Source organism: Argopecten irradians, chromosome 10, assembly GCF_041381155.1.
Source record: "Argopecten irradians isolate NY chromosome 10, Ai_NY, whole genome shotgun sequence".
NCBI lineage: Eukaryota > Metazoa > Mollusca > Bivalvia > Pectinida > Pectinidae > Argopecten > Argopecten irradians.
Genome location: NC_091143.1, coordinates 40,594,040 through 40,606,446, shown reverse-complemented (window position 1 = coordinate 40,606,446; position 12,407 = coordinate 40,594,040). Strand labels below are relative to the sequence as shown.

The window sequence follows — 12,407 nt, the reverse complement described above, 5'->3', positions numbered from 1 at the left end:
ATACCCCCCTTCAATGGAATTATCTTGACCGAAAAATCTTGGAGACAATACTCAACCGTGCCATGCACAATGCTAAGTTTGGCCGGCGCCCAAATCATTAGTATACATATATCTATTACCCCATTTAAATACCGATATCTGCTTTACTGTGAAAGATATGTTGTAACTTATTCAAATGTAAATAGTTTGTTTGTTGTGTGACATACATTTAAATGTATCAATATGTTAATATGAATAGATTTACAACTGAAAGAAACATGTAAACGTTAAACTTGATGTCCATTACAATAACAGTACAGCAGGGACATTATGTTAAAATTCCTAACAAGTCCTCCGGTTCTGTTTTGTAGAAATCCAATATGTTTAACTCATAGTCAATTAAATACAGTGCTTCATAAAATAACTGACAGCAACCAAAGAGAATATCATCCTGGATTCCCACATCGAGCAAATTCTCTTGTGAGGGTAAACACGTACAACACTGGACCCTAGGGTGAATGCTTAAAATCTCTTGGTACAAATAATAAAATTTGATATTTCAGTTTATGGTAAAAGTTTAAAAATATCATATCAAATCTGAATAAATATGATGTCTGGAAATGTCTATGAATGGTAATACCAGTGTTAGAGGCAAATCTGAAAATTGAGGGTGAACGGACAATCTGAATGATTTTTGTTTGTTTGTTTTGTTTTGGTTTTTTTTGAGAAGCACATACAGCTGAGAGATCATGGTTGGTGATGAAAGAATGAGACGAATGATGTATCAGTATTTATTTCAAAATGATTATTATACAATGTGTTATTTCTGAAAATAATAATATGTAATTCCAGTCACCAACTTATATATATGTAAACTGATACACCTGAGCTATTTTTGGCGTTATTTATCTAGAAACCAACCAATTAAAGAAAATATCTTATAATTCTATAAGAATAATTACAAGGACCTAGGACACCAACCAAGAAGTAACATCTTAAGATCTGTTAACAATGTTGATTACGGTTGACAAATTCAGTTCATATTGGTTAATATAGTGTATAAAGAAAGCTAGACCCTACAATGTGATCCCTGTTTGCTACACAATTAATTACATGTAATATACTAATATACAGCGTTCGAAATTAACGCCTGTCCGTCTGCTCTGACCGACAACTTTATAGTAGGGCAGACAATTTTTGCCATGCTGCCAACTTTGTGGTCAAGATAGAGGATCCATATACAAACCAAAAATGACAGTAGACTTATACAGAAAGGTTGAAGATCAAACTGTACAAAACATATTTTCGTTATATTCTGGTATTTGAATGCAGCCAACTTCATTTGAAAGTGCGCCATACTAATACAGATATGTGGGTATTTTTGTTAGTAAAACTATTACTTTGCAATAAATTACAATGATGACTTGTAACTTTGTAAGGAGTCTAGGACCAGTAACTTTCAGCCAGGACCAGTAACCTTTAGAGTCAGCCGGTCCTTAGGACCAGCTGTAAAAAATCAGAAAAATCCCTAAAGGAGAACACTGGTAATATATGACTGATGATTTCAATTTCTGAAGGCTAAAAATGTTCACCTGAGAATTCAATCCATGCTTACTATATACTGAACAAGTAGATGCTATGCCAACTTCTAAAATTTCCTGAAGGCTAACTTTGAATAATATTGACCAAGATTTTTATCAAAGGGTCATTATGAAGCAGAGAATGCTAACTCTCATGGAACACCTGAGCCTGGTCATGTAGTGCATTTCAGAAGAATCTATAAAAATAACAAACATAAGACGTGTTTCATTTATTTTTGACCCAGGTTGTTCAGTTGACAGTTTAGATTATATAGTTGTGGAATTATTATATTAAATCAATGTTTATTTTCTAACCAAGAAAATATTTATCTATAGAAATATTTATCTAGAATTCTAAAGTCTTATATCAATCTTCAGTACGTACTTTCATCTACCAGCATCTTGAATTCAACGGCAATTATGTACAATAAGGATTTCAACTCCTACACATTGATACCTATGAAGGACAGAAGTTTACCTGTGTTATTTTACTGCTGTGCATCATTGAAGTATGAAGTAGAAGTCATGGAATTAATCAACTATTGAACACGTAAACTTTTATTTCATCCAAATTGAACTTTTAAAGGGACATATTCAATATCATTGGGTAAGAAATAATGGTGAGCAGGTCTTTTTCTTAAAATAAAATACTTTTTTTGGTTTTAACTCCTCACCTCTGCTACCCTATTCATACTGTGTAATCACTTGAAACCCAACATAAAAGACCTCATAAATAATTTTAGATTCATATGTGAACGTCTTCCAGTTTTTCTTTCATCCGAGTCGTTGGTTGTGAAAACATTTTATAATACCTATTTACATAAAGCTATTACGCACACAAAAGTAAGTGGTTAAATATTGATAAGATGAGAAACTATTTTTATAACATGTTTTATAGGCCAACAATCGAAAGTAAATATTTGAAAGCCCAAGGTCAAATATCAACTGAAGATACATCTATATGTATAATTTATTGGTTCATACTAACACATCCAAATAAAACTTCCCTGTATACAGAATAATAAGTGTATATAACAGTTATACCCTTCAATAATCAATGAAAATTTCTATTGAAAAGTACTTTGCTCTATAATTTCAAATTCTATGCTGTCCGGACTGAATAGTGAATAGCCAATTAAATGTTTTAGATAATTTTATTCAATATTTATGAAAGAACTGAACACATGCCTCAATAATTAAGATTAACAATTAATCAAACATCAAAGATTCAAGCTCAAATTGAAGACAAATAGAAAATATTAGAAATATAATATATTGTAATAAAATCAATGAAAAGGGTTTGTATAGGCTTTGCCTGTTGTCCGCTCAATTTGTTAACACTTTTTTTATTTTATGATTTATTTAAAAATTATGTATATAATTCTTGCATATCAATAAAACATTTTGAAATGAAATGAAGAAAAATAGACACGAATGATTATGATATAAAAACTATGTCAGATGAACACTCCAGGCAGACAAAATGAAAATGAGAGAGAGAGAGTGAGGGAATAGAGGGGGAGAGAGAGAGAGAGAGAGAGAGAGAGAGAGAGAGAGAGAGAGAGAGAGAGAGAGAGAGAGAGAGAGAGAGAGAGAGAGAGAGAGGGGGGGGGAGAGAGAGGGAACAAAAATGAAACTCAATGAAACTTATCAATTCAAATTGTACAATGGTAAAACATGTAATTTTTATGTAAGGATTTATCAAAGAATAATGAAGGTACCCAAGTGGTTACTGTAAGGTGTGCCAACATTAGTGTTACCCACAGGCCCGATTAGCAAGGTGTCGTGCTGTGCCCTTTTTCACCTGACGCCATGCCCCTGTAAGTCTCCACCTCTGGGCTACAAGTAATGGCAGTTTATGCTTACAAATGCTGAATGTTAATTTATAAATAAAGCCAATAGGAAAAATTCAAAAAGTAAGGTAGTTCCATTCCAAGAATAATGTTTAGGCTAACATAAACAACGTATTGTAAGTTGTTACACATAATGAATCAACTACTGTGTCAGATTGATAAGGTATGTTTACCAATTATTATTTATCCTACAATTAGTGAATTATCTTGTTAATTAGACAATTATTCAAAACCTCCAGATCTACTAAGTTTATGTATTTACTATTGTTCAGACACTCATCAGACTAAAGTTATTTTTAAAACACAAATAAAGTAAGTAAAGAGTAGATATATGATTGATTAAGCTAACAATACTTGATATTTTATCATTTTCAAATCATGAGGATTACCGTATCATTTAAAGCTTAACATTGGTAAAGTCCTTAATTATTATATTATCAATATAAGCACTTAATTCCATTTTCATTATGAGTTAAGTACTATGTATTATCTACTTATATTATGTATTAAAATGTCAACAAACTACATGTAACTGCATGGGTACATAATGTTGTAACACTCCCATTACTTTGGTTTGGATGGGTTAATTATATATTCACGTTCTATTAACAGCAAGGGTCATGTAAGGATGGCCTCCCGTGTATGTGGCATCTTGCGTGTCTGAAGTGCAAGGTGGGTGGTTTGGGAAATTGAAGTATATTTGTGTTGTTTCTTCTTGTATATAAAAACTATTGTTCTTTTTATGGTGCTATATCACTGAAGCATGCCGCTGAAGGCACCAAGCAACACACCCCACCTGGTCACATTATACTGACAATGGACGAACAGTCGTACCACTCTCTTAATGCTGAGAGCTAAGCAGGAGCAGAAACACCATTTTTATAGACTTTGATGCGTTTCAGCCAGGGGATAGAACCCAGAGCCTTCTTCACAGGGGCAATCGCTCAACTCAAGGCCAAAAATGAGGTGGTGCCAATTAAGGGAGGCATTAGGAAGGGTGGAGTCAGTTAGGAAGAAGAGGAAAGAAAAGATTCTAAATGTAGTGGCCTTTTACAATCATGCAATAAGGGCAGCAGTTACAATTCTAACGTCCTACCTGCAAGGCAGAGATTTTGGCAACAGCAAAGAAATACAAAAGTTTGGCAAAATAGTACCAAGGAATGTGATTTACACCCTACAATGCAATAGCAAGATTAGGACAGAAATACTGTTTTGTTTTTTATAATAAAAACTTGCAGAACGAAAATAAAATTGAATCTTGATTCTTTATAGTGTTGTATGGATTATGGACAATTTACAGTATACATGTAATAGTTTAATAATTACAAGATGAAGCTCAACTGATTTGATTATCGATTAAAACTTTCATAATTGCTTAATTGGGTAACATACCGGTACTTGAAATTTTTTATGATAAAATAAGCTGCACAATACATTATTTAAAACTGTTATTGAAAAAAGAAAGCAAAGTAAACAGAAGATTGTATTAGTTGATTATTGAATCAGATATATGTTACACCTGTAACCTGATTTTAAGTTTATTTATAACATTGTTGTTACACCTATGCAACACTCTTTACATAGTTATGAGTTTTAACTCCTCAGGCTCCCTAGTTTTTATAATATTTAAACTCCAAAATTAAGGATTTAACATATATATACCACAACAAGCATTGTTTTTTCCTGTATCAAGCAATCAGCTTTGGACCTCATTTGAATTGGTTTTTTTTTTAAACTTCCAAGGTAAGACTAGCACAAGAAAAGCTGAAAAAAGTCTAACTAGACTACATGGTTTATGTTCATGAATTAGTTCTGGACAGTTTTGTATATAAACAACGCTGTTATACAGTTGGGCAGCATAAAAACTTAAAAGGCACATAACATATTTGACCCAATAAGCGCCAATGTCCCTATTTTTATGTCAAATTAACACGAAAATAATATAAGATAATTTATTTTGCTTTGGGTCAAAGCACAGTTAGTGCTTCATTCCATATAGGACATAATGCCAGGGATTTTTTTCCGGATGCAATGAATTATTTTTGATATTTTTATCTTGAAGTAAAATAAGAAGCTCAAACTTTTCAATTGTGGTAATGGTGTAAATTAAGTAACTTTTGTAACTAAAGAAAAATACATATTCCTTTGCTCACGTTTTTGATAGAGAAAAAATATCATTTGTCAGCGGTAAAGCATCTTTAATTTCAATCATTGAAATATGACATAAATCATTATGTGGTGTTACGGGGCAACTGAATTAGCGCAGGTACTGTTGTGAAAACACTTGTACAAATTTTACAGTAAAATCAGGGCATCCAGTAGGATCAAAATCTCAAGAGTCAGCTTACAACTTATATAACATTAATTTATTGCAATTGGAATCTAATATAGCTTTGATTAAAATGTGATTGCTGATAAGAATGTGCAGTTTTAGCGGATTGGAGGCGGTAGGTACTCATACAGGTGTGACTAAATTACGGTCGGACTATGTCACAGTTGAGTGAATCTTTTAATTGTTGGGTATTCTACCAATTATGTCACTGACCCTTGCTAATATACACTTTATTGAGGCTGAACATCACATAATACACACATACACAAGTCTGATGGGCAGTGTAGTAAAAATGTGAAGCGTCAGATTGACGCACGGCATGCAAAGATCATGCGTCAAAATAAATTTGCTGCGTCAATGACGCGAGGTCTCGGTAATGATGCCGAAAATGTTATCATATTCACTCAGCATGATAACCACAACTACACTCCCCTTTATATAGTAAAATACTAAAATCACAAAAATCCATATATTGATTTTTCTTACATTCATACATTTTTTTCTTGCTGGGTATCAATTTGGATACACCTCATGTGACAAAACTAGAAGTTTTGACACATGCTATTAATCGTTCTAACAGTAAAAATAAGCACTGTAATAACAAAAACAAAGCATCAAAATAAAGTTTGCATGTACTTCTTCTAAAAAAAGAAAAAAGTGAAACACACCAAGCAACAAATGTCATATAAGAGAAATCGGCGTATATTGGTATCAATTTGGGTACAATGACGTTACAGTACCGATAGTTATTGTATTGACCGTTGTGAATAAAACTGATAAAAAGATAAAGCCGGATAGCAATTTTCAGGGTTTCACTTGATTTTAGGGATACCACAGAATACCACTGACTTATTCATATCCAATTTACACTCGGGGATGTTATTCTGATATACGTACCTTCACATCCTATCAGAATTTCCCTTCGACCAGGATTGTAGCCGATGGCAGTGATCGAACGTGTGTGAGTATCACGGATCGTGTAAAGCTTTTCCATCGCCATTTTGAGCTTTGGTTATGATTGCAGCGACGGAATGGAAGGATTCTGTCAACTTTGTTAGTATGTCAAAGCTATCATTTTCAATATCTGTATATTACCACGTATTCCGCATTGTTTACATTACAAAGCACAGAGTACTGACGAACGATAAGAGTTTGCCGCCATGACAGTATTTCTTGACAACCACGCATGCTCAATAAAAACTTCCTGTTTGCGTGGGGATCAGTCATTATATATATTTACTTGGACGCATGAAGGGAGAAATGGCTGATGGTGAAATAGTACGCACAGATATATTATTTGAAAAGTGTTATAAATAAAACGCACTAGAAATATTTGCATTTAAAACACGAAATTGTTATAGTTTTTAATGCTGATTGTTTATTTTCGATATGCCAAAAAATGTATTGGTACTTTTTATGCTGGTTTCATGTGTGGCCCATCAAAAAGTGCTCCAATTTGGGTAGCGTCACGTTAAATCTACAAGAACTAAAACTACTACATAAATACTGTGATGGAACTTTTTAGCAGCACATTTTAGCAGAAAATGAACCAGACCCTTTTTGAACTTAGATAAAAAAACAAAACAAAAAAAACCCTATAAAAACAAAACTGAAAAAAACATGTCTTTTTTTTCCCATTTTCTTGTTTCATTAACTAATTTTCAGTAAGGGTGTGATATTTTGTACCTTTTAAACACGTGTAAAATTACATATGATTTTCGATGACATATTTTACCATTATTGTAAATATTACTATATATCCCTACAAGCCTTTTTTTGGCTTTCCAATGATGTTGGGCTGATGAGAAACTGATGAGAATATGATAAGAGTATGTATGCACGTAATTAACAATAATTTGCCATAAACATTCAACGAACATTATCTGCTATTCTATAGAAACCCTGCTTATCGCAGATTATCAGCTACAAATCAGGAAGAAGTGATTTCCTCTATATAACTTCACATTTACTGGTGACTTAATTTATACTGGATTTGACACATTTTATCAAACTTATCAAATTTTAGCCCTAGCGTAGGTCATATTTAAGTGCTTCTTTCAGTCTTACCGAGTCTGTTTTTATAGTAAAACTTGAAGTTCTTGGAATCCTATTAAATCCGAGTAACAACTGGATGATGTATAATGATGTTTTGCCGGAAAAATTGCTGGTATGTATATATATATATAATATGAAATCCTTTCGTATGTGTACTAAATTTTCGTTTTAATGTTGTTCCTTCTTATATCAGGCTATTTTGACATCACAATAAACAATAACGGATTAGAATTATGAATAATCTAAGAAAACAATGTTTATCCTATACAATCAAACCTCTATTATTCGAACCCAGAATTTCTCGCTGTATCGAACTTTTGGCTTGTATATATATATGATATTACAAGGCCTCACAAACAATCGAGTTTTTATGTTTCAAACTCTTTCCTGGACCATTTGTTGTAATGTCTTTATATGTCGCAACGTATTTATAAGTCATAACTATGAACAACACTTCAATTATGTACATTATGTAATAGAATGAAACGGATACATGTCACTGCTTTTTGAAAACATCAAGTCCTTGAAGAAGTCCCCATACGTTATCAGGACTGTGACTGGTGTCTGACACTTGTATTTATAAGTGTGCCAAGATGTCACGGGAGACCCCACTCAGAGCACGAGGACACAATGTACACAGTCCCGAGAGTCAGGCGTAAGTCAACTCTTCACACAAGTCTGTAAGAATGAAGATGGTCCCCCGCACAATGACACATTTTTCTGATTCACGATTTATAGAGTTAACACCCCCTTTGTCAGTGTGGCACCTCCCAAACAAGTGCTACACGTGCATAATATAGCATTAAGGCAACTTGACATGATTTGTGTTTCTTTCTCTCTCTCTGCCGATCACCTCAATAACATTTCGTAGTGACTTTTTTTTCTAAATAACAGCGACACAAATTGTAATTGACATTTTGACAACAATGTCAACCACAGGCTTTGTTCACCTCATGTCAACAAATCCACTTAAGCTATTTAGTCTACCGTCTGGAAAAAGTGTCAAAACCAATTTATTTTAGCAACATTGACCTTTAAAGTTTACATTTGAACCCAAATTAAATTCAAAGCTGTACTACCCCATTGTAATATGATGACTATTCATTTTGCCTTTGTGACGACAACGTATTATGTCCTTGTAACAATTAAGCATTCTGCCTTTGTAACGGAAACGCAATCTGTCCTTATGACAATTAACATCAAGTACTTGAAGAAGCCCCCCCCCCCTCCCTACGTTATCAGGACTGTGATTGTTTTGTTGTAATGCTCACTAGCTGTAGTCATATATGCCGCCTGTCTTTGTGACGGCATATCATTCTGTCTTTGTGACCGCATCGGGTTCTGCCTTAGTGACAATTAAGCATTCTGTCCTTGTAATGGCAATGCATTTTGACCTTGTGACAATAAAGCATTCTGCCCTTGTATCGGCAACGCATTTTGACCTTGTGACAATTAAGCTTTTTGTCCTTGAAACGGCAACGCATTCTGTCCTTGAAACAATTAAGCATTCTGCCTTTGTGACGACAATGCATAACGTCCTCGTGACAATAAACATCCTGTATTCATGACGACAACGCATTCTGTCCTTATGGCAATCAAGCATTCTGTCTTTGTGACGGCAATGCATTCTATCCTTGTAACAATTAAGCATTCTGTCTTTGTGACGAGAACACATTCGGTTCTTGTGTGACAATTAAGCATTCTATCCTTGTGACAATTAAGCATTCTGTCCTTGTAACAATTAAGCATTCTGTCTTTGTGACGAGAACACATTCGGTTCTTGTGTGACAATTAAGCATTCTATCCTTGTGACAATTAAGCATTCTGTATTTGTGACGACAACACATTCAGTACTTGTGTGACAATTAAGCATTCTGTCCTTGTGACAACAACGCATTCTGTCTTTGTGACGACAACACATTTAGTTCTTGTGTGACAATTAAGCATTCTGTCTTTGTGACGGCAATGCATTCTGTCTTTGTAACAATTAAGCATTTTGTCTTTTTGATGACAACGCATTCTGCTAATTATTCTGTCTGTGTGACGGCAATGCATTCTGTCCTTGTGACGACAACGCATTCTGTCCTCGTGACAATTAAGCATTCTGTCTTTGTGACGACAACGCATTCTGTCTTTGTGACGATTAAGCATTCTGTCCTTACACCTATTAATCATTCTGTCTTTGTGTCTACAGCGCATTCTGTCTTTATAACAATTAAGCATTCTGCCTTTATGACAATTAAGCATTCTGTCTTTGTGACGACAACGCATTTTGTCCTTGTGACAATTAAGTATTCTGTCTTTGTGACGACAACACATTTTGTCCTTGTGAAAATTTAGTATCTGCCTTATTGACGGCAACGCAATCTTTCCATGTTACAATTAAGTATTCTGTCTTTGTGACGACAACACATTTTGTCCTTGTGACAATTAAGCATTCTGTCTTTGTGACGACAACACATTTTGTCCTTGTGACAATTAAGCATTCTGCCTTTGTGACGACAACACATTTTGTCCTTGTGACAATTAAGCATTCTTTTCTTGTGACGACAACGCATTCTGTTCTCTTGACAATTAAGCATTCTGCCTTTTTGACAACAACGCATTCTGTCTTTGTGACAATTGAGCATTCTGTCTTTGGTAGCAGCTACAGTTAGACCGAATGGGCATGGGTGAGACTTTTATTAAACAGAAAGTACCTGTCCTAAAATTTGTGAACTAAATCTAGAGATTTTTATGCAGGCTTCAAATTTGAAATCCAACAAAATGGGTTCGAGATTAATGGTTTAGAGAGTATCCGAATGTGCGTGTAGCACGGAAAATCACAAAACTGTAGCAGCAGAAATTGATAGCTGCGGTACGAGTGAGATTGCTCAAAAGTTTAATGTTATACCTATGTCGAAATAGGTTCAGTTCACGACAGTAATTCTTGGTTTTAAACTGTGTTCACATTAAAACATTATGTAGAGGGGGTGTAATTTTTTGTTAAAAATCCCATTTTGTTTGCAATTAAAAAAAATGGTAACCATGGGTTTTAAAGGCTAACAATACTACAAAAATCAGACCTGTCCAAAAATGAACACTGCATAAAAAATGAAAATGTTTTGTAGATTAAAAATAATATATACTTTTTTTATATGTGTTATCTAAGGTTAAAAAGCTGTTTGTACATAATTAAAGCTTGCACTTTATTTTTTTTCAAATTTACTGTACTCTGCTACCTTTGTGACAAGTATTCTGTGCTTGTGACGGCATCACATTCTGCTATTGTGACAATTAAGCATTCTCTCTTTGTGACGAATATAGATTAAGTCTTTGTGACGACCATACATTTTACTTTTGTGACGGCGACGAATTCTGTCGTTGTGACCAAAACACATTCTGTCTGTGTGACGACAACGTATTCTGTCCTACGGCAGCACATTCTGTCCTTGTGACGGCAGCAGTTTCTGTCCTTGTAACGACAATACATTGTGCCTTTATGGCAATTAAGCATTTTGTCTTTTTGACAATTGACAATTGAACATTTTCGTAAAAATTAAGCATTCTGTCTTTGTGACGACCATACATTTTACTGTTGTGACGTCAACGTATTCTGTCATTGTGACGACAATGCATTTTGCCTATGTCGCAATTAAATATTCTGCCTTTGTGACGACAAAGTATTCTGCTCATTTTTAACTTATAACATCGGTACTGAAATATTTCTGTCTCCCCACTAATTATCCCCGTAGATCGATTTGATTACGATTTTTATTTGATTATTTAAGTTTGTTAATTGTCCCGTGGTTCTTGTTATTTGTCTTTGTGCAAAATACATCTTTTTATGTGTATGATTGATATATTGCCCTTATGTGTATTACGACTCGGAGTACTGTATATATAAAATGCAAAATGCTAGAAAATAAAGAAATAAAAAGATTGAATTTTCCACTTATCACTTCTCTCCCGACCAGGCTTCCATTTCTTGAAACAAACGTTTTACAAAAGTTAAAAAAAAAAAAAAACATAATTCATACGTATAAGGAGAAAAAACGCAAGTTTTGACCTAAGTCTGCACTCGAGAAATCGGAACCAGATCTGAATGTCATATCTTTTGACCATTAGACTTCAACTTAAATGTATCTGTGATGGTCACCAGCGAATCCAAATTGAGAACCATCCTTTTGCGTCAATTCCTAGAGATTAGGAGTTTCTAGAACATGTGTAATTTGGAAAATTTAAAACAGAAGTGAACCAATGTAGAGCTACCAATGGCTTTTCTAGAACATTCAATAATAAAAATACATATAACTAGTACTACCAAGAGGCATCGAATTCTTAATGTGTATTTGACGTTCATTATTCAATGACTCATTCTGAAAATAGAACCAGTAATGATTGAACCAATGAATAAAATTTCGACAATACGTAGGTTTTCTCCAGATGACTATATATATTATTCGACATTCTACTGACCTACATGTCTCGACTGCATTGTCTCTCAACGTGGTTGTGAAATACGCAGAGAAGCAGGCCAATTTGATTCGTGGGTTGGCCTTCGACCGGAAAGTGATGCTCGAATTTTAATCTCCACTCTGCGTACTTAGCAAGGCATCCTATAGGGAA

General features: G+C 34.1%; 1 protein-coding gene across 1 annotated transcript in view; it reads right to left on the bottom strand.

The window, feature by feature from the left end:
• LOC138333917 (uncharacterized WD repeat-containing protein alr3466-like) overlaps positions 1–6,922 on the bottom strand; it is a 32,454-nt gene extending 25,532 nt beyond the window's left edge. Inside the window, 1 exon segment of the mRNA XM_069282571.1 lies at positions 6,642–6,922. Coding sequence (XP_069138672.1) covers positions 6,642–6,744 — 103 coding nt within the window. The 5' untranslated portion in view covers positions 6,745–6,922.
• Between the last annotated feature and the right edge of the window lie 5,485 nt (positions 6,923–12,407).